At 63.9% G+C, this 19,953-nt stretch overlaps 2 protein-coding genes and 1 long non-coding RNA gene across 17 annotated transcripts in view; 2 read left to right on the top strand and 1 right to left on the bottom strand.

Annotated features, from left to right (window-relative positions):
- The window catches only part of NKPD1 (NTPase KAP family P-loop domain containing 1), a 10,734-nt gene extending 834 nt beyond the window's left edge, over positions 1-9,900 (top strand). Inside the window, exons 2-5 of one of the 11 annotated variants that reach the window (XM_027079823.1) lie at positions 176-235; positions 2,929-3,044; positions 6,364-6,495; positions 7,742-9,900. In XM_027079823.1, the coding sequence (XP_026935624.1) occupies positions 2,945-3,044; positions 6,364-6,495; positions 7,742-9,585 (2,076 nt within the window). In that variant the 5' untranslated portion in view covers positions 176-235; positions 2,929-2,944 and the 3' untranslated portion in view covers positions 9,586-9,900. The other 10 variants (XM_027079819.1, XM_027079818.1, XM_027079824.1 and 7 more) reach the window with 10 other exon arrangements.
- A 1,035-nt stretch (positions 9,901-10,935) lies between these two features.
- On the top strand, positions 10,936-11,771 carry LOC113606009 (uncharacterized). Its single transcript, XR_003427424.1, has 2 exons — positions 10,936-11,307; positions 11,472-11,771. It is a non-coding gene; the product is annotated as an uncharacterized LOC113606009 (long non-coding RNA).
- PPP1R37 (protein phosphatase 1 regulatory subunit 37) overlaps positions 11,438-19,953 on the bottom strand; it is a 44,411-nt gene continuing 35,895 nt past the window's right edge. The window contains exons 3-13 of one of the 5 annotated variants that reach the window (XR_003427421.1): positions 19,639-19,684; positions 19,310-19,410; positions 18,497-18,616; positions 17,883-18,033; positions 17,636-17,791; positions 16,340-16,452; positions 15,539-15,680; positions 15,274-15,440; positions 14,456-15,160; positions 14,007-14,097; positions 11,438-13,913 (exon numbers count right to left, since the gene is read on the bottom strand). Coding sequence is in view for 4 of the 5 variants with exons in the window: in XM_027079831.1 (XP_026935632.1) it covers positions 14,015-14,097; positions 14,431-15,160; positions 15,274-15,440; positions 15,539-15,680; positions 16,340-16,452; positions 17,636-17,791; positions 17,883-18,033; positions 18,497-18,616; positions 19,310-19,410; positions 19,639-19,684 (1,809 nt within the window). In the remaining variant the exon portion in view is untranslated. Of the gene's footprint in view, positions 14,191-14,430; positions 15,161-15,273; positions 15,441-15,538; positions 15,681-16,339; positions 16,453-17,635; positions 17,792-17,882; positions 18,034-18,496; positions 18,617-19,309; positions 19,411-19,638; positions 19,685-19,953 lie in introns of all 5 variants that reach the window. The other 4 variants (XM_027079831.1, XM_027079833.1, XM_027079830.1 and 1 more) reach the window with 4 other exon arrangements.

The following is a 19,953-nucleotide window of genomic DNA, read 5'->3' as shown; positions in this document are numbered from 1 at the left end:
ACACACACACACACACACACACACACACACACACACACACACACACAGTTCATGTGCCTGGCAGATGCGAGTCATACCAAGAAAAGAGCAATGGCCAGGCTGACCAGTCCCTGGGCAGCTCGGCCTCCATGCCTGCACCCCACCCCCTGCCGCCACCTCCAATGTACATTCATAGCATCCGAGGGCATCACCCGTCTGGACTCTGCCAGGCTCTGCCACTTGCTGCCTGATGTGGGTAAGTACCCCCACCTCAGATCTGCACGCCGAGGCTGCGACAGACCCAGACGGGAGGAGGAGGGGTCTCCTCAGTGGGTGGGGCTCCTCTGCAGACACCCCATCCGGCCCCTCCCCAGCGCACACAGCTGAGCACCGCGGGTCCCTGGCCTGCCTCCGTGCATTTGCACATGCCATTCCCTGCCTGGCCCACTCCCCAAACTCCTGCTCCCTCTCCGGTGTCCAGCAGCCACCAGCCTCAGCTGCCCACCACATCCCTCGGAGCAGTTGCTCACTCGCCCGGCGCCTGCAGCCCTGGGGGGGTGGGGGGGCTCCTAGACTGCCTTGTCCTGCCCTGCCGCCGTGTTTACTTGTTTATGTCCCGCCGCGCTTCCCTGTGGGTCCCTCTGGGTCCCTCAGCCGGGTGCTGGCACTGTCCAGCACAGAGCCTGCAGATGTTTCCCAAATGAATCGCAGTCACTCAGCTAAACTGTGCGCGCACGGACAGGCGGGGGATCGGCCCAGCCCTGCCCTCAAGAACTCCGGGCTGTCCTGGAGGATCCCCCCCAGACTCACCACACCCCCACTCAGACACACCAGCCTGGCCTCCCTGATGGGGCAGGGGTGCTGCGAGGGGGGCAGAGTCCTAAAGTGGCAGAGGACAGGGAGGAGGAAGTTGCTTGAAAGCCTGGTGAGGGGAGAGAGTAGTAGCCCAGGGGAGGGAAGGGGCACAGCTGGGCTACAGGGGGCAGTGTCTGGCCACTGGGCACAGCTCTGTGGTTGCCTCCCCCATCTCCCGGGGGAACGAACCTCTGTTCGACCCATCACGCCAGCAGCAGCCACAGGGAGACAGGACCCTGGGAGCAGAGGGGCCCCACACACACACTGTGTCTAAGGTACCTCCTGCCCAGCCATCCCCACCCCCAACCCTGCTCTCACCTCTCGAAGAACGTCCACAAGGCACCTCCACCTACCCAGCACAAACCACTGCCTGCAAAGCCTGGCTCTGCCTCCCTAAGACCCGGGGCAAGGGACTCCCCAGTCCAGGCCTCCGTTTCCTCACCTGTAAAGGGGGCATCACCCCCGCCGCACTGGAGCGTGGCAACGAGGAAAGAGGTTACTGAAGATAAAAAAGCATGTTGGGACTTCCCTGGAGGTCCAGTGGTTAGGACTCTGCCCGTTCGCTGCTGAGGCTGGGTTTAATCCCTGGTTGGGGAACTAAGATCCCGCAATCCACGTGTTGGAGTCAAAAAAAGAGAAGCATGTACGCTGAGCACGGCTCCTGGTGAGCCTGGAACGCGCGTGTCGTCGTCATTTTATGTGAAGCATCTGGAGCAGCTGGCAAATGGGCCAGCTGGCGCCACTGTTGCTGAGCACCGGGCTCTGGGCTTGGGACTCCTGACAACCACGAGAGGCAGGCACGGACGCCGGCCTGCTCAGCCACGAGGAAGCCGGGGCTCAGAGAGGTGAAGTCACCTGCCCGAGCTCACACGGCTGGGCCCTGGAGGAGCTGGCACCTGAACCTGGGGCTGCATCTTCTCTGGGCCTGGACTCCAAATCCGTATCCTAGCTTCCCTCCCTCCCACAGCGTAAGTGCCCAGACCGGCAGACCCTCCGGCGGGTCCCGCCCTGGGCAGCAGCGTGGCCTGCCATCTCCATCCCTTACTGGGGTACCGCGGTGGGGTGGGGGGGCAGCGGCAGCCCGCAGTCCTTGAGAGCTGAGCCCACGGGACAGGGACTGGGCAGGCTTGCTGGGAAGGGGCGGGGACAAGGTGGGCAAACCGGTCGGGCCACTGGGCTCCTGGCTCCCAGCTCCCGGCCTCTCACCAGTCTGGCCTGCGCTGATGCTGCCAGACGGTGGGGCTGGCACAGCGGCTCGGCTGGCGGCAGCAGCGGGGCAGGGAGCTGGGGCTGCGAGGCTGCCATCAGGTATGGGGGACCCCAGGCCGGGGGGATGAGGTGGGCAGGGGCCACGCGCCAGGCCCCCAACCCTCACCAACTCCAGCTCTCACCCCCGTTTCTTCTGCCCCTCGGGTTCTCCCGTGCCTGCCTCTCAACAGCCTCCTTCCCTCGCTTCCGCTCCTCACATTTTAAACCCAGTGCCCCCCGCCTCATCCCCAGTTTGCTCAGCCTCTCCCCAGACTGGACCACGCCGACTTCATCTGCTCCCCTAGAGGCCCCTCCCTCCAACCCCTCATTAGGTCCCAAATGTCTCAGCCCTGACATTTCAGCCGCTCGCCTGCCCGGTGGCTCGCTGCTCCCCGCCTCTCACCGCACTGGTTTCAAGTCCCTTCAGAGGGTGCCGGCCTCCACCGCCCACAGCGCACCCGCCCAGTACCCAGCTCCCCCCTGATCTTACTCAGCCAGCCCCTGGCTCCCAGCCCACGTCGGCTCAGCACCCGCACTGTCCCAGCCTCTTGGAAACTCCCAGCAGCTCCCGAACACCCAGGCCTTGGAAATCTCACCCACCCCAAATTACCCCCCAACCCCCCCCAAGCGTTCTCATTGTCGCGCGCCTGGCTGTCCCGTCCCCCCATCCTGACCTCTCCCTGTTACTCTGAAGAGCACCCCCATGCCACCTGGGTAGCCCAGGACCCCAACATCCGGGATGAGGTCTCATCTATCGCAGGTCTCGGGGCCGTCCGGTGGGTGGGTTCTTGCTGCTGGCGCCCGAGGGGGCTGGGTACTGAGCCCGCCTCTCGTCCCCACCCCCAGCAGGCCCCCCGCCGCCATGAACCAGCACTACACCATCCACTTCACCAAGGGTGCCCTGCCCCCCCGGACGCCCACCAAGCACTACTGCTCGGACAGGGAATTGGGGCACCAAAAAGGTAGGGGTTCAGTCTGGGCGGCCCTGATCGCAAGAGAGACCTGTGAGTGGGGGGCTGCTGAGTGGAAGGCCAAGCAGAACTTCAGGCCCCCGGAGGGAAAAGCCACCGGCGCACCATGGAGGCATCTGCACAGGGGGCCGTGGGGACCGTAGGCCCTGGGAGGCCGGAGGTGGGAGCCTGGGCTGGGGATGCCAGCAGTGGGGGCCCATCTGGCCTGCCCCTGCCCCTGGCGTGGACAGAATTCCCTCCCCAAATCGCCAGGCCTGTGGAGACTGCCCCACAACCTGGGGGGAGCAGTGCGGTGGGCGGGAGGGGTCGGAGGGCAAGCCCGCAGCCCACACTGAGTGTGTATGAACGAGGAGGGGGTCTAGACGCCCATGGTGACCGCAGTCGCTGTTGCTCCGGGCGAGGAGGGGGCAGCTACTCCTGTCAGGGCTGATCCAGCCTCCTCGGGGCCTCCCAGGGCAGCCCCCTTCCTAGTCCCCACCCTGTCCCCCTCCACAGTCACGTCTCGTCACTCTGGCCTCCTGTGGACCAGCCAGGCCAGCTCCCAGTGGAGTCCTCTCCGCCCGCCCCCCCACTTGGGGACACCCCAGGGACCGAAGAACTTGGGGTAGCAGAAGCTCTGGGGGCATCATCCCCCCTCTAGCTCCTCACATAGCTAAAGCCCAGGCCCCTGCACCTCTTCCCACCCCCCACCCCCTGCCCCAGCCGTGGGAGAGCGCAGGGCATGGCCCCGCCTCGGCCCACAGCCCCTCCTCGTCTTCTGACTTCTCCTGGGCCTCAGCTGAGTGACGAGCCCCAGCCTCCTCCTGAAGACCTGACCTGGTTCCTGCCAGTGCCCCTCAGGGGTCAGGGACTCAGGCCCAGTCACCCCCCACTTCCTTCCTTCCAGGATGCTGTCACCAGTAGTACCATGACCCAGCGGCACCTCAAGCCTACAGGCCCTGTCGCCACCCCCCAGGCATGCTAGGCCACCATGGGGTAGCGATGGCTGTCGCCGGGGCCTCCAGCCCCCTGTTCTGCAGCGGCGATCCCAGCCCGCACTTCCCAGCCCCCCATGGCAGCGGCTCTGCCCCGCTCACGGCACCCAGAAGGGGCCGCCTGCAACCACTACCGCCCCATGCAACTAGCCAGCACCCCCCAGCCGGCCCCCACACGCACCCCCTCACCCGCTGCGGCACGCACCACAGCCAGCAGCGGCCCAGCCCTGCCCTCTGCAGCCAACGCCCTCCTGGAGCCCAGGAGGCCCACAGACACCTGGCACCTGCCTGACACCGTAAACCGTAGCTCCTTCACCTCCTACAGGTCCAGAGCTCACCCAGCCTTCCCTTGCCGGGGCTCTGTCCCTGCCACTTCGCCTCCCACCTAGGCCTGGGGCCTGCCCTCCTCAGCCCTCACTCTGGTTCCTGTCAGGGAGGGCGCTCGTCCCTGACACTGGGCCTCTGGGCAGCCGCTGCTCCTTCACCCGTTGGGATCCAAGGCTTCCAGGCCAGGCCTGTCCATGCTGCCTCCATCCCGGGCGGGCCAGGGGCCCGGGCCCCAGCTTGTGACACCCTTGCTCTGCTTCCTCTCTCCCCAGCCCTCCTGACTTGGGGCAGCGGGGGATGAACACCAGCTTGCTCTGGTGTTGGGGAGTGCAGCTGCAGCAAGAGGTAGGGAGTGGCCCGAGGGACGGAGAGAGCAACACAGCCATGGGAGGGATCCACCCACCCACCCACTCATTCATTCATTCATTCATTCACTCTGTGACCAGGTACTGGTCGCCTACAGGGGCGCCAGGCTCTGTTCTGGGGGTGTCACAGGAAGCAGGGCAGACAGAGATCTCTGCCCTCGTGGAGCTCACGTTCTATAGGCGGTGGCGGGAGGCGGGTACAGGACAAAAGATAAACAGGGAAGTTCAAAAGTGTGTCGCCGGGTGACAACCACGTTGGGGGGGAGGAATAAAGCAGGGAGAGGAAACGGGGTTTGCAAATTAAACAAGGGCATCTGGCGAGGCCCCATCAAGTCTGCATTTAAGCAAAGATGGGGCAGTTCTCTCGAGTAAATAGCAACAGGATCAGCAAGTGCAGACTCTGAGGTGGCCTGTTCACGGGGCAACACGGAGGGACACGCGGCTGGATCAGGGGAGGTGAAGACGAGGGTCAGACGGGCTCCGAGAGGGTGGAAGGTGGCCTCGCGGACGTGGTGAGGGCTCAGCCTTCTCCCCCTGGGGAGGTGGGAGCCACAAGGGCCCAGAGCTGACTCGGGATGTGACCTGAGAGTTGACTGTGGGAGGAAGGGCGGAAAGCAGGAGTCCCGGCGAGGGGTGCCGGCAACCTGACCAGGGAGGTGGCAGTCTCCAGGTCGGGTTTGAAAGCAGAGCACAGCTGAGTGGGGACTCGGCTCCAGGTCAGGCACAACCCCGTCGCTATAGCCTCGGGGCCTCGATGCCCGTTTCACACACAGGTTGGTAGAGGCTCGGCGAGGTGAGGTCAGCCACTGACCAGGCAGAGCAGGCTCAGGTCCTCCCCAGCTGCCACCTCAGCTGACCTTGGCCCGAGTCTGCCTCCTGCCCTCCCAGCTGTGCCTCCAGGCCCAGCGCTGGCCCCCAGCGAGGGATGGATGCTGCAGCCCACCAGGCCTCTATGAAAGTGGGCGTGTCATCCCCACCACACACCGTGAGGCTGGCCTGGCCTCCCCCCCTGCCCTGCCGCCAACTGAGCCCTACCTTTCTGGTGCCCTGACTACAGGTCCAAGGTGCCTCCCAGAGGCATCGCTCTGCCTGGGTCATGCGGGGAAAGGTGGCGGGGCCAGGACCAGAGGACGCGTCTGCCTGGGGCTCAGGGCGGAACTAGTGACTTGTGGGCACAGGGGTGGACGGGCAGCCGAGGAGCCTGCCCACGCTTGAGTCAGGCTAGCAGAGCAGAAAGGAACGGACTCGGCGGAACTTTTGAGCGTGTACAGCGGTATCTTAGGGCCCGGGAGTCTCAAGAAAAGCCTGTGGGATTTTCCCAGGGGAACCATGATCCCGGTGACCTGGGGCCAGGGCAGCCAAGTTCCCACACACCTCTGGGCCAGGGCCAGGTGGGTCTGGCCTCCTGGCCTTTGCCTGGTGGATCCGGGGCCCAGAAGGGCACATCTGGTCCTGAAGGAGGGGGCTGCCTGCGGCCGCAGAAACTCTCTGTCGGAGGGTTTGACCTGAGTCATGGCTGGGAGTCAGGGAGGAGGGGTGCCGGTGCCGGGAGGGGCTGAGGGCGAGCACTCCGGAGGGTAGACGGGGAGCAGGGTGGTGCCTGGACAGCGTCATTGACTCAGTTTCCCCACCCCCGGGCCCCAGATATCCTGACAGAGGATGACGTCTACTGCAGCTGCCTGGCCAAGACTCTCTGCCACGTGCCTGTCCCTGTGACCGTGGGTTTCTACGCCCCCTTTGGCTGCCGCCTGCACATGATGCTGGACAAGATCATGGGTGAGGATTAAGGGAAACGGAACATTTGGTCCCTGCCCAGCCCCAGGCTTCCCTAAGACCTGCTCACCCCTGAGGCCAGTCCGCCAGACGCCCATAAACCAGCATTAACCAGGTCCCTTCCTATGCCTTTGCCCCCCTCCCCCCTCAAATCCACTGCAAGGAGTCTTTCTAAAATACACATCTAGCCCTGTCCTTCCCCTGCTCAAAAGCCTTCCACGGCTCCCCGCACCCTAGGGAGAAAGCCCAGGTTCCTCGCTTGGCTCCTGCCAAGTCCCTCCAGACCTCTGTGCTCCTCGGACCTATCTCCTCTCCTCAGCCCTGGCCGAGGGCCTGGCGCCCACAAGACCCCTGACAGATAATGTTAATTGAAGACATGAGCTGAAACTTAGCCTGGTTCAAACGCTGCTGGAGCTCAGACCCCAGCCCCAGTCATGGCCAGAGAAGCCGGAGGTGACTCACCTCCGTGTGCCCAGCCCTGGTGAGCACCTATCGAACAAGCCCATGTCCTGTGTTGTCACAGAGCAACAAACAAGGTCCTGGAAGGAGAAAAGATTCAGCTCTAAGGTAAAAGGAAACAGAGCTTCTATTCTGCGCTGACTCCGACTCATTCCCACTGGCTCACTCACTACCCTCACAGCAGGCAGATCATGTCCCCAATCTCTCATGATCCATCCTCCAGACATTCCTCCCAGCACTTCCTCAGCACCCAAGGGACACAGGGTGGCCCAAACAACCAGGGCCCTGCCCTTCCTGGGCTCACAGACCAGCGTGAGAGACAGAGCTGTCCCCAGACAGGGATGACCCAGAGAGGGCAGGACTGCAGTGGGGGAGTCCAGGGTCACCTGACCCAGCTTGGGGATCAGGGAAGGCTTCCTGGAAGAGGTGATAACTGAGCTGAGAGCTGGAGGAGAGGCAGTAAGCCAGGAAAACTGGACCAAGGGTGTACACTTGCTGCCCAGCATTTCTCTTCCTCAGTACCTGGCATGCATTCTTTCATTTCTTAGAGCCCTCCCTGCCCCCACCGGTCCTCTCTCCTCTGGGGGCTCTACTTCTGCCCTCCCCTGACCCCCCCAATTCCCCCTCAGACCCTTTCCTGTTCAAGCCTGGCTCCAGGCCTCTCCTGCACTTCTGCACCTGCCCAGCACTTGGAGACGGGCCCTGGCTCCCCGTCTAACATCCAGGCCCTGGCCTGGCCTAAGCCGGGTCTAGACGCTCACACCTTCCTCTGCGCCCTCGGTCCCGGCAGCGCTGATGCAGCAGGAGGCGACCCAGAGGGAGGCCGAGGAGCTGCGGCACGTGCAGTGGCAGCTGAGGCCCGTACGGGGCTGGGGCTTCTCGAAGTTGCTGTGGTACCTGGTGTTCCTGCAGCCCATCATCACCGAGTTGCATCTGCGGCGCAAGAACGTCAAATTCCTCTTCATCCGTTTCAGCGCCTGGCAGTACGCAGGCAGTGACAAGCTGTGGGCCGGCCTGGTGGCCACGCTGTGCGAGGGCATCCGCCAGCAATACGGCGCACTGCCCTTCAGCTTGTACTCGGTGCTGGGCAAGAAGGCGGCCACGAGGCTGGACTACCGCCATCGTGAGTGGCACTGCCGGAGCCGAGTGTGCCTGGCAATGCTGGGGCTGCTGGCGGCGTTCAGCCTGGGCATGAGCCTGCTCTACCTGTCGATGAGCTCCCACGTACTGGGCCACGGCAACATGTTCCGGGCATTCGGCGGCGCGGCCACCACGCTTTCGAGCTCCGGGCTGCTCATGGCCTTGTTCTCGCTGGGCAAGCACTTGTTCGTGAGCCAGCGCAAGAGAATTGAGCGGCTGGTGTCGCAGGAGAGGTTCAGCAGCCATCTGGGATTCATGTGCGAGGTGAAGAAGGAGGTGGGGCTGCTCACCGACTTCCTGTGCTTCCTGGAGATCTACCAGCGGCGCCGGCTGCGCGTCGTGCTCGAGATCACAGGGCTGGACACGTGCTACCCGGAGCGCGTGGTGGGCGTGCTCAATGCCATCAACACGCTGCTGTCCGACAGCCACGCGCCCTTCATCTTCATCCTGGTGGTGGACCCCAGCATCCTGGCCGCGTGCCTCGAGAGCGCCGGCTCCATGAAGGGCACGGCCGACAACGGTTACCTCTTCCTCAACCGCACCGTCACGCTACCCTTCTCCGTGCCCATCATGGGCCGCCGCACCAAACTGCAGTTCCTGCACGATGCGGTGCGAAGCCGCGACGACCTGCTCTATCGCGAGATGACGCTCAACGTGAGGTCGCGGGGCGGGACCGGGGGCGGGGCGGGGACCGGGTGCGGGGCGGGGACCGGGGGCGGGGCGGGGACCGGGGGCGAGGCGGGGGCGGGGGGCGGAGACGTCGCGCCGCTCCTAGAGATGGAGGGGCCGGCCCGGGCCGAGAGCGCGCAAAGCCTCCTGGAAGTAAAGGCGGCGCGCAGCATCCAGGAGGCGCTCTGTTGCCTGCACGACGAGTACGACTGCCTCATCGATTACGTGCCCGACAACGTGGTGTCCATGCGGCGCATCGTCAACACCGTGCCCATCACCGTGCGCCTGCTGCAACGGCAGCAGGGGGACTTTGAGGGCCTCTCGCCGCGCCAGGCCGTGGCTTGGGTCGTGCTCGCCAACCAGTGGCCGTGCCGTCTCAGCTGGGCCCTGCAGTGCCTGGAGGACCAGCAGCAGGCAGGGAGCGCGCCCGAAGCCTACGCGCCCCTCTGGGACGTGTTCTGCGACCACAGCCTCGAGCTGCACACCATGACCGCGACGCTGCAGAAGGTGCTCGACCTGGACGGCGACCCCGAGCTTTTCCGGCGCTTCCTGGGCGCTGACTTCCCCTTCACCGTGGCCGAGGCGCAGAGCCTCTTGCGCTGTACGGTTAACCTGGACCACTCCATACGCCACCGCATGGGCCTCATCCGGGCCGTCAGCACGCTCAAGACGCCCCGCCCGCCCGAGTCCCCTGCCCGCAAAGACCCGCACGCCGCCAGCGGAGCCAACCACGCCCCCGGGGCGGCCTGGGCAGGCCAGGCTCCTGCGCGTGTCTGCGAAGCCCACCAACCCCAGGACGGGGGCAAGTCCAGACCCATGGCCTGAGTGCCCTTCACTTGGGGTCAGTCTAGCCCAGGTGGGCCTTGAATGGAAGACCTTGGGCGCAGCAGAGGGCAACACTTCCTTCTGCCCAGATGAGGGTGTAGGGGGCCTAACTGGGTCCAAGTCCCAGGGTCCAGTGTCCGGAATGAGGCCTGTGGTGGCCACATTCCCCAGGTGAATCTGTGAGCCAGAGAGAACTGTTGGCAGTAGCCACCAGGAGTGGGGCAGTGTATCAGTGACAGCATCTGAGAGCCCGGGCAGAAGGACCCATGAGGAACTCGGGGTTCAAGTGCAATAAATGAAGATGTAAAAACCCCAGATTGGTCTTCATGCCCCAGTCTCCCCAGCTCAGTGAGGACTGGCCACCAGACCTGCCCTGTTCTGCCAAGCCCACTTCATCCCCAGGGAGTCGGGCAGCCTCAGCTGGCAGCCTGCTCCCTGGCATCCCAGACGCGGGAGTGGCTGTGGGGGAAGCGGGCGAGGCTGCGGAGTCAGGGGAGATGAAGGACAGAGGGATGTGCCCAGCTGACTCAGTGGAGCGCACCCAGGCCTCAGGGGATCCAGGCCCTTGTCCCCACATCCGAGCTTGCCCCTCTGTGGGCGGGGCAGGAGCTGGCATTTCTGAGGGTGGTGTCCCCAGTGACCTCAGCAGGCTACTGCACTCGGGGTGGCTCCTCCCCTGGCATAATGGGTTAATTAGGCCTCGACAGCACCCCAGTCAGCTGGGGCCGGCAGCGCCACCTCCACCAGACGAGTGATTGTCCAGGGGGTACCTGCCTTACGGGTCACTCCAGGGCCACCCAAGGAGCCCCTCGATGAGGACAGGGAAGTTGAGGAGCATATGAAGCCCTGGCAGTCCTGGCATGGCTGAGCTAGTGGCACCATCCTGGGCGTGCTGAGAGATGTTTTCCAACAGCAGAGGGAGAGCCTGCCCAAGAATGAAGCCACCACAGAGACGCACGGGTCCTCATGACGCTGTTAGACCGACGTCTCTGTAGACGTGCTACTGGAGACAACGTACATCGCTTCCCGCAGCTCCCTCAGCCAACTTGACTTGGGCTTCTGTTTCTTACCACCCAGAGTCCAGGCTGGAAACAAACTGGCCCCAGCAGTGTTGGGCTGTTGGGGAGGCAGGACTAACCCTTAGATTTGGCTGGAGGTCAGGAGCAGGACTGAGGACACCCCCGGGCCCCAGGAGGAGGCTGTGCGCCGTTACATGATGCCGAGCAGTGGTCAGACTGGTGCCCGATTTATCTTAGACTCTGACCGTGTGCCTGCCAAAGCTAGAGCTTTGGGAGACAAAGAAACAAAAAAGAACAAAACAGTAGGTCAGAGGGGCTGGGTGTGGCCAAGATGGCTCCCTGTCCCCTGGCATTCATGGGCCCCTACAGTGTGGGGCTTTTGCTGGGGACTTGCACCTAGAAGGGAGTGGAAGTGACGTGTGTCCGTTTCCCACTGAAGCAACGAGTTAAGAGGCAGGTTTGCCTTCTCCACTCTCCTCCCCCACCTGCCTGCTGGATGCAGGGTCTCCTGAGGCCCTAGGGGATGGCAGAGCCACCAGAGGGCGCGGGGGCCTGGCTTCAGGAGTCACTTCGTGGAGAGAAGGTGCCTGTCACCCAGAACACCCACATGCAGGAAAACAAACATCTCCCATGTTAGGGCATCGAGATCTAAGATGTGGTACAGCGTCTAGCTTGGGCGATACCTGGATGGCTGAAGGCAAAGGTAAGAAAATACTCGGCCGAAGGGATCTAACTCCATGATCCAAGACCCCTAAAAGATCGGAAAATCAGAGCATTGCAGAATTGGTCTATTAGTCTCCTGGGGCTGTTGTAACAAAGTTCCACAAACTGGGCAGCTTGGAACAACAGAAATTTATTTTCTCACAGCTCTGGAAGTCAGAAGTCCAAAATCAAGGAGTTGTCAGGGCCACACGGCCGCGGAAACCCATAAGGGAACCCTTTCTTGCCTCTTCCAGCTTCCGGTGCTTTGCTGGCGTCTTTGGCGTCCTTGACTTGGGGTTGCATCATAAGCCCTCCATCCTCCCAAGGTCTTCTGTGTTCTCACGTCTTTCCTTTGAGCATATCTGTTCTGTCACTGTCTCCAAATTCCCCCTTTTCATACTGGATTGGGGTACTCTATAACCTCATTTTTAACTTGATTACCTCGATAAAGACACTATTTCCAAAGAAAAGTCCCATCCTGCAGTACTGAGGATTAGGACTTCACATATCTTTGGTGGGTGGGGAGGTGGGCACAATTCAACCCTGAACGAACAGTGGAAAAGGCCGAATTCCTCACCACAAGCTAGAGTGAAGGGCGGGGACAAGGCTGGGAACAGGACCCCAGGCCCTCCCAGGCACCACAGGATGGGGAGGCACCCTCCCCGCCCCTCCCTTCAGCCATCTGTTGATCACCTGGCCTGCAGGTGGAGGCAGAGAGCAAAGGGGATGGGCAAGCAACCAACACCGCTGTAAGGGCCAAAAGCCCCCACCTCGGTGGATTCCTGAGCAATGGCTAGATGCGACCAAAGGCCTACCGAGATTCTTAGGGGACTGTACTGACAGACCCCAACCTGGCAAAGGACTGCGGTTTCTCAGCATCTTGAAGCAAACCTCGCACTCCCCAGTCTCCCCAAGAAGACTTGGGCAGGAGGCAGGGCACCCTGGAGGGGCTCATTCCACACCCACCTCACACCCGGGCACAGCTGCGCCAGCCGGAGGATGACACTGTGCGGGTGTCTCCCTGGCTGCCAGCGGGGCGGGTGCCACTGGCTGACGTGGGTGGCTTCCCCCAGCCCCTCACCCAGATGAGAGGGAGCCCCAAATGTGGCTGCCTTAAGGAGCGGTCAGGACACCGGAGCTGTCGGTGACTGAAGAGCGAACAGGAAGTGGCCTAAACAGGAAAGGTGTTCATCCCAGACACCCAGGTAGCTGCGGTAGAAGATTCCAGGGTTTGTGCTGGAACCAAACGGGCTCCCAATCGGCAACGCCGTGATTCTCATAACCTTTCCACCGCGTCTCCACCCACCCCGGGCCGGCCTCCCATGCAGGGGAGGAGTGGGCACAAAGGCCTTCCCCGTAAGTGGTTCTCGCCCTTTCTGAAGGATGAAACTCAGATTTCCCAGAAATGCCCAAGAGCCCCCTGGGCGCACCTCGGCGCCTGCAGGCGACCGGCCAGGCTCCGGGGCAGAGTGCCCTCCTGCCTGAACATCTAGGGCTGCCGGCGACAGGCTGGTGTCTGTCCTCCTTGGACCACAGGCGACCGGGCAGAGAAATGACCTCTGGACCCGCGTGCCAGGTCCACCACCCTGAGAAGCTGGACCTGAAGCTGGAAGGTATTTGGGGGCTGTTTTCTCTGAAGAGAGGGAAGTGGAAGTGGGATCATACACGGGATGGCCAGCTGTGTCAGACACAGGAGTGTGGGTGCGCGCGCCAAGAAGGGGCCTGCCTGTCCCGCCTCTCCTGTGGGGCCCATCCTCACGCGCCCCAGCAGATGTTCCGCGGCCACAACCCACCTGGCCCCTGCCCTCCCCGTCTCTGTGCCAGAACCCCCGCAGGGGGAGCCCAGGATCAGCACAAGCAGAGAGCAGGCCAGTGGGGAACCCAGCTCTGGTTTATTAGAAAAGGTGTGAGCAGACCTGCACCGACAGGAGCAGCCCTCCCCCCCACCGCCCCACACCCCACACCCGCGCCTCCCCCACCCTGGGCTGTAGTGCCTCTCAGGGCACAGCCTCGAGTGGCCCGGACAGCAGGGTCTCCAAGCCCTGGCTGCTCCCCACCCCAGCTCCCTGATAGATTTATTGCACTTAAGAAAAAGAAAGCTCTGATCCTCTGATCTCCCCCACCCACCCCAGCCCAGGCCCTCACCCCGCCTGGGGCTGCTCTACAAATTCCAACCACCACCATCACTCACCGCCCCTCCCAAGCCATGCCTCCTGCCTGGTCCTGTGCCCGGGGCCACCAGGGGATCATCCCGCCACCACCTAGGACTCCTGACCTCTACCGGGGGCAAGCCTGGCCACATGGAGCCCTGGGGAAAGGTGCCCGGCCCTGTGGCCGGTATCCACTCCTCCCCCGCGTCCTCCTCCCATCCACCCCCAGCCCAGTCTTCGAGTGTCAGACACATAAATAGAAGTGCTTAAGTCAGGGCGGGGGGGGGCCACTCCCTGCAGCTCCTGCACCCCGTGTAGTGTTGCTGTGGGGGGCAGGGGTCCCCAGGAAGGCCCCCCACCCCCTGGGGTCCCAGGCCTCAGGAAGGCTGGGGGTGAGGGTGAGCAGATTCTCATGGCTCTGGCCTCAGCTCTTCAAAGACGGACCGGAAGAAGGGAACTTAGGGAGAAGAGATCGCAGGGGGGCGCCTGTCAGAGCCAGGCGCTCCGTCACTGGCTCCCCAGCTCCCGGGGCCCCAGGCCCTCACCGCACCTCAGGTGTCACAGTGTCTCCTGCCCAGATTCCTGACTGGCCTCCAGAAGCAGGTCCTCGAGCTCCTTCTCGTTCTTGGAGCAGCTCAGCTCTGCACGAGAAGAAGGGTGGGCGGCCTCCAGTCAGGCGGGTGGGCTGGGGGGTACCAGCCCTGCCTCAGCTAGAGCCGCAGGGGAGCACAGGCCTAGGTACCAATGAGACCATCAGACAGAGTCAACAGAACTTGCGTGCCCCGCCCCCAAGGAGCTCCCCGGGATCCGAGGGAAGTGAGGCGGGGACTGAGGATCAAGCCCCGCTTGTCCCTGCCCCTTCAAGGGCCACTTTAAAGAGGGGGAAACCGAGGCACACCAACAAGCAGGTGCTCGGCCGGGGTCACACACAGCACACAGGGGCCCCAGTCACCTGGCCCCAGAGGTCCTCTCACCGTGTTCCAGGCCACAGCTGCCCACCTTGGCCTCGGGCCCTGGGGGCGGCTCCGGGGGCAGTGCGAGAGCGAACTCGGGCTTCAGGCCGTTGGGCAGCGGTGGCCCTGACTGGGGCGGCTCCGGCTGAGGCTCAGACGACCCTGGGTCCCGAGTGCTGACGGCCTCAGCTGGCGTCCGGGCAGGTGAGGTGGGCAGGAAGGATACGGCAGGTGGGGATGGAGGACGAGGAGGGGCAGGTGGGGAAGGAGAGGCGGGTGGCACAGGAGGCTCTGCCCTCTCGGGTGGACTCTCCACCCGGGTCACCACAAACACTTTGTGGCCCCGGCCCGGGCTGGACACGGAAATGCGCTGCTCGGTGGGGGAGGAGGGGCAGCCTGGGGGGCTCCTGTCCCCAGGGCCCAGGGAGTCCGTGGGGGGCACCAGGGCGGGGCAGGGGGCCTCAGCCCTGTCCCCATCCTCCTCCTCCCCATCCTCCCCCTCGGAGTCTGAGTCTGAGTCTGAGTCCGGCCCGGCGCCGGGGCCGGGGCCCCCGTTCTCCTGCGCCTCGGTGGCAGGCTCCTCCGCGGGCGCGCCGGCGTCTGGCTGGGGCTCAGAGACAGCGATCTCGGCCATGGAGGCCGACGGCTGCAGGCACTGCCCCTGCTCCTCCCGCGCCAGCGCGAAGTTGCGCCTGCAGCCGTTCTGGATCTCAGTGAGCAGCGCCTTCTGCGTCTCAATGAAGCTCTTCACCTGTGGACAGAGCGGGCCTGGCTCGGGCTCTGGGTGGCCCGCGCCCAGCGGGTCCTGGGGCTGCCCCCAGGCCAGCCAGCCCCCCACCCGCCCGCAGGGAAGAGCGCACTCACCGCCTCCTTCTTGGGTTCGCGGTCAAGGTCCAGGCGCAGCAGAGAGTGGTTCACCTTGAGGGCCAACGACAGTGCCATGAGCCCGCCCGTCTTGATCTCGTTCTCCCGAAGGTCCAGTCTCAGGAGGCGGGGGCTCTCGGCGATGAACTCCGCCACCGCCACCGCGCCTGGGAGGGGGACCGCAGGGGCTGGCCACGGGCCCACACCCGGCTGGCCGCCCCCCGGCCTGGCCAGCCCGCCTCCCGCGCCCGGCCCCGCGCCCTACCCTCGCACGTGAGCTTGGTGGAGGCCAGGCCGAGGCGCAGCACGCTGCGGTTGCCGATGAGGCCGTTCTTGAGGTTCCGCACGCCCTCGTTCCCAATGGGGTTGTGGCCCAGGTTCAGCGTCTCCAGGCTGTGTGTGTGCGGCTGGAGGGAGCGGCGCCCGAGAGCCAGGAAAGGCCCAGGAGGCCAGTCAGGAACGAGGCAAACGCACACGCTCTCTCCTCGGCAGGGCGCCCCAGTCCGAACACCGGCACGTTCCCGCTTCGGGCCAAATCCCTCGTGTACTCAGAAGTCTCCCAAGAGCCAGCTGCCCCGTCCACTCGGCAGCCCTCCGAGCATCCAGCCAGGCCCCTGTCCCCACAGCCCGGGCCCAGCCTCTGCCCTCGCCAGCAGCCCAAGGACTCTGGGCACAGGCCTGACCGTGGACAATTCTCAACCTGGGTCTGAGTCTCTGTACCCTGTGGCTGGCTTTAAATACCACATAGCGGAAAGATCTAAGACTTCCTGATGGCTCCCAGAAATGCTAACTTTCTATGCAAAGCATTTTCACCTCGTACAAAGCGTTGTACCAGGCTATGGTGCTGGATGCAGAGAGACAATGAAAGAAGGGCTACTTTCCTCAAGGGAAAGAGGGTGCAGAAGCTGAAGCAAAGACCAAACAGGGCTGGAGGAAGACAGCAGGTTCCTGAACTGGTAGGACGAGCAGGACGGGGAGCCGCGACAGCCGGAAGATGGCGAGAGCCGGGGGTGGGACAGGTGCTGGGCCGGACCGCGCTGCCCCCTCCCCTCTCCGGCCGACTCACCAGCGTCATGCCCAGGAAGGCCATGCCCGTGTGCGTGAGCTGGTTGTTCCACAGCACCAGGGTCGCCAGCCCCTTCCTCTGCTCCTTGAGGCCCTCGCAGATGTAGGCCAGACCTAGGGAGGCCCGTGGGCAAGTCCTGTCTGTGGCCGGGGAATCCCCCCGGGGGACACTGGCCCGGGAGCCACCCCACCAGCACTCAGAAGCCCCTGCCCCAGCCTGCCCGGCCCCACAGGCTCTGGCCCTGACACCTCCTGCTACTGCCCGCCCTGCCTTGGGCCTGGCACACACAGCTCCCCGACTCCTGGGCCGGGAACGTTCCTCCTCTGGACACCCTGATGAAGGCCTCCACCATCTGTTTCAGATCTCTGCTCAAATCTCCCCCTCTCACGGGACAATCCCGGTCAGCCTAACCTCGGCAGACAGCTCAGCCCGCCATCACTGCTTTATTTTTCTCCAGAGCACATTTCACCATCCGACAGACTCAGCAGTCCATTAAGATATCTTGGCTTTGTCTCTCCGGAGGGCAGAGACCCCTGCCGCACTCACGGCTGTGAACCCCGAGCCGACAGGCCCCGCGCGTGGGAGGTGCTCAGTACACGTAGTGTCCGGGCCCAGCTGCCCTGCCGGAGGGCACTGGCCTCACTGTCCCACTCTGCACCCTCTCCCGCAACCCTGTCCACACTGAGGCCAGGGGACTCTGCTCGACGGTGAACAGGGACGAAATCAAATTCCTCCCGCTGGCAAGGCCTTGCTGACTACTCCCTCTTCGCTTCTCACTCACCTCCTGGCTCACCAGGGCTCTTCCCCCCACCCAGATAGCTAATATCTAAGCTCTTTCCCACCTCAGGGCCTTTGCACTTGCTACTCCCTCTGCCTGGATTCTCTGCCTAGGCTTTTAAAACGGCTGGTTCCACCCCAGCCTCCTCATTACCGCCCAGAGGCCCCTTCCTGCACACCTTAAACAGCTTTCAGTTGACCCTTTATCCCAACATCCTTGTTTCCTCCAGGGCACTTTCCCCAGATTGAATTATTTCAATTATCTGCTCAATACCCCACCTCATCCTGAAGGAAGCGCTGAGCTGTTCCCTCCTCCAGGATTCCTCCCTGATCCCCAGACTGGGTCAGACACCTGCCCTGGGCTCCCACAGCCCAGCCCGGTCTGAGGCGTCACCACGAGGGCAGGGCTGGGACTATCTCGGCCACTACTGTGCTTCTCGTACCACGAGCACCCGGCTGGGCACACAGTGGGTGCTGGGCGACTGGGGTTGGGTGGGGGCGCGCGGCCCTCGCACACACCTGAGTCCAGTACGTGGTTGTTACGGAGGTCCAGGATCTGCAGGGAGCAGTTGAACTTGAGCAGGTTGCCCAGCTGGGCCGAGTCCTGCAGGCCATTGAGCTTGTTGTCGGCCAGGTACAGCTCCCGCAGAGTCATGTTCATCTTCAGGGCCGTGGCTGGGGGAGAAGGGGAGGGTACTGTGACTGGCCAGGCCCAGGGGACCCGGCCAACAGCCCGAGCCCACCAGCACACCGCCCTGGGGCTCACCGAGCAGCATGAGGGGCCGCCCTGACAGGCTGGCATTCTCCAGGTGTAGCACCGCCAGGCTGCTGCGGATGCGCAGGGCACGCGCCACGAAGGGCGCCGCGTGGTCCAGCAGGGGCGTGTTGCGGGCGTCCAGGTACTGCAGGCAGCTTGTCTGCGTGGCAGGTGTGGGGCTGGGTCAGGCTGGCCCCGGCCCTCCCCGCTCCGGGGGACCTCCCGCCCTACGTCCCAGTATCCCCGGGAGCAGCAGGGCCACCTGGTTTTGTGGCTGGGGACACTGGCTGGTGAGGGAAGGCCAGCCTGGGGCCGCGGGGGTGAGCGAGGCAGTGCTGGTGACAGCTGAGCTCGCTGACTCGTGTGTGGCAGAGACGCCCCGTATGTGAGTGAAACGGGAATGGTGACCACAGCCGCCTCCAAGGGACACGTTACAGGCAAGTGGAGGAGGAGGGGAAACGCCTGAAGGGGGAGAAGGGGCCGGGGCGGGCCTGCAGCAGGGTTCCTCTTGGCACTGCCTCCTCACTGGCCTGCAGGCTGGGGCCCAGCACCCTCTGACGGCTCGTGGACCCAGGCCCTACAGGTTGGGGGCCCTGGAGAGGGAATGGGTAGGGGGCACCCACCTTGCGCATCATGTGGGCGGCGGCCTGCCAGCCCCGGGTGCCGATGTGCTTGTTGAAGGAGATGTTGAGGTGGGTGGCCGACTCGTAGTACTCGATCATGTCGAAGAGGGCTGAGGCACCCTGGGCAGAGACAGCGGGGCTCAGCCTCAGGGTGCGGCTGCCCGGGGAAGCCAGGAGGCAGGGGCTGAGCGACTGGGGGCGGGAGAGCCCTGGTGCTGCTCTGGCACCTCTGGGTTCCGGCAACCAACCCTTCCCCTGTCCTGCTGCAGCCGGTCTGCTTCCTCTTACTCGCCCCCCAGAGCGGTCTAAGTGATGTGCTGCGTGACCAGGACAGGCCTCTGCCGTCCCTGGGCCTCAGGTCTCCAGGAGCCCTCCCCCGGGCTCCTGGTGGCCTCCGGACCTGGGGAGGTGAGGACACCTGGGCATAAACAGGGGGGCTGCTTTCAGAATGTTTCTTAAACTCTCTCCCCTGCAGGCACTGTGATTCTCAGCGGGCGGGGGGGCACGCGTTCCTGGAAAGGCTCCTTCCTGGTGGTCATACACCTCCCCTCCGGCTTGGCTCCCCAAGTCTCTCCCTTGCTTACAAACCCCTGCCTTTGGGGTGGGTCTGTGAGACCCTTCTCTGGGCCTCACACACAGTCCAACATCCCCCGCTCACTCTGGCCACAGTGGACATCTCCCCAGTCTTGTCCCTCAAGAGGTCCCGCCCAGCCTTGGTCCAAGGGGGTTCCCTCCTCCTGCCATGCCCTCCCCCCAAACCTCTAAGAGGCAGGGAGCTCAGGGAGTGGGTATGGGCAGTGGCAGGCTGCTCACATCTTCGTCCAGGTTCGTCTGCTCCAGATCCACGACCTTGAACTGCAGCCTCTTGAAGACCTCTTCCAGGGCCTCGCAGGTCTTGTAGTCGAGCTTCTCACCTGGGACGATACAGAGCGCCGTGTGCGTGCACATCTACGAGTGCCCTTGTGCGTGTACACTTGCGTGTGGGTTGAGGGGCTGGGTGGAGACACGGGCTCCGGGCCAAGCGGGGGAGGAAAGGTCCTTTGCCCCTCCCCACGGCTCGCAGCACCTGCCTCACCTCAGGAAGGGCGCCCACACCTCCCTGCTCGCTACCCAAGGGGCCCCGGCCCCGTCCAGACACACACCTTTCAGGTCCAGACAGTCGATACGGTGCCCGAGGTCCGTGAACTCCTGGGAAAGCAGAGTGGATGGTGGTTAAGGCAGGAGGACACCTGCAGGCGCCAGGCTGGACCTCCCTGAGAGTGGGGCAGCCGGGGCTCTGAAACAAGCAACCTTGGAACATTCTGGAATGAGCCATCCAGAGGGAAGGCACTGAGGCAGTGCTTTACCAGCACGACCAGGCTGGACAGGTGGCAGGAAAGGCACCTGTGAGAGACGGCTGGGGGCGAGCAGGCCAGGGGTACAGCAACACCCTCGTCATATAAAAACGGAACCTGCCC

Source organism: Aethalodelphis obliquidens, unplaced genomic scaffold (assembly GCF_003676395.1).
Source record: "Aethalodelphis obliquidens isolate GAN/ISIS:26980383/991018 unplaced genomic scaffold, ASM367639v1 scaffold43, whole genome shotgun sequence".
NCBI lineage: Eukaryota > Metazoa > Chordata > Mammalia > Artiodactyla > Delphinidae > Aethalodelphis > Aethalodelphis obliquidens.
The sequence above is the reverse complement of the archived record's forward strand: the minus strand, read 5'-3'. Positions and strand labels throughout refer to the sequence as shown.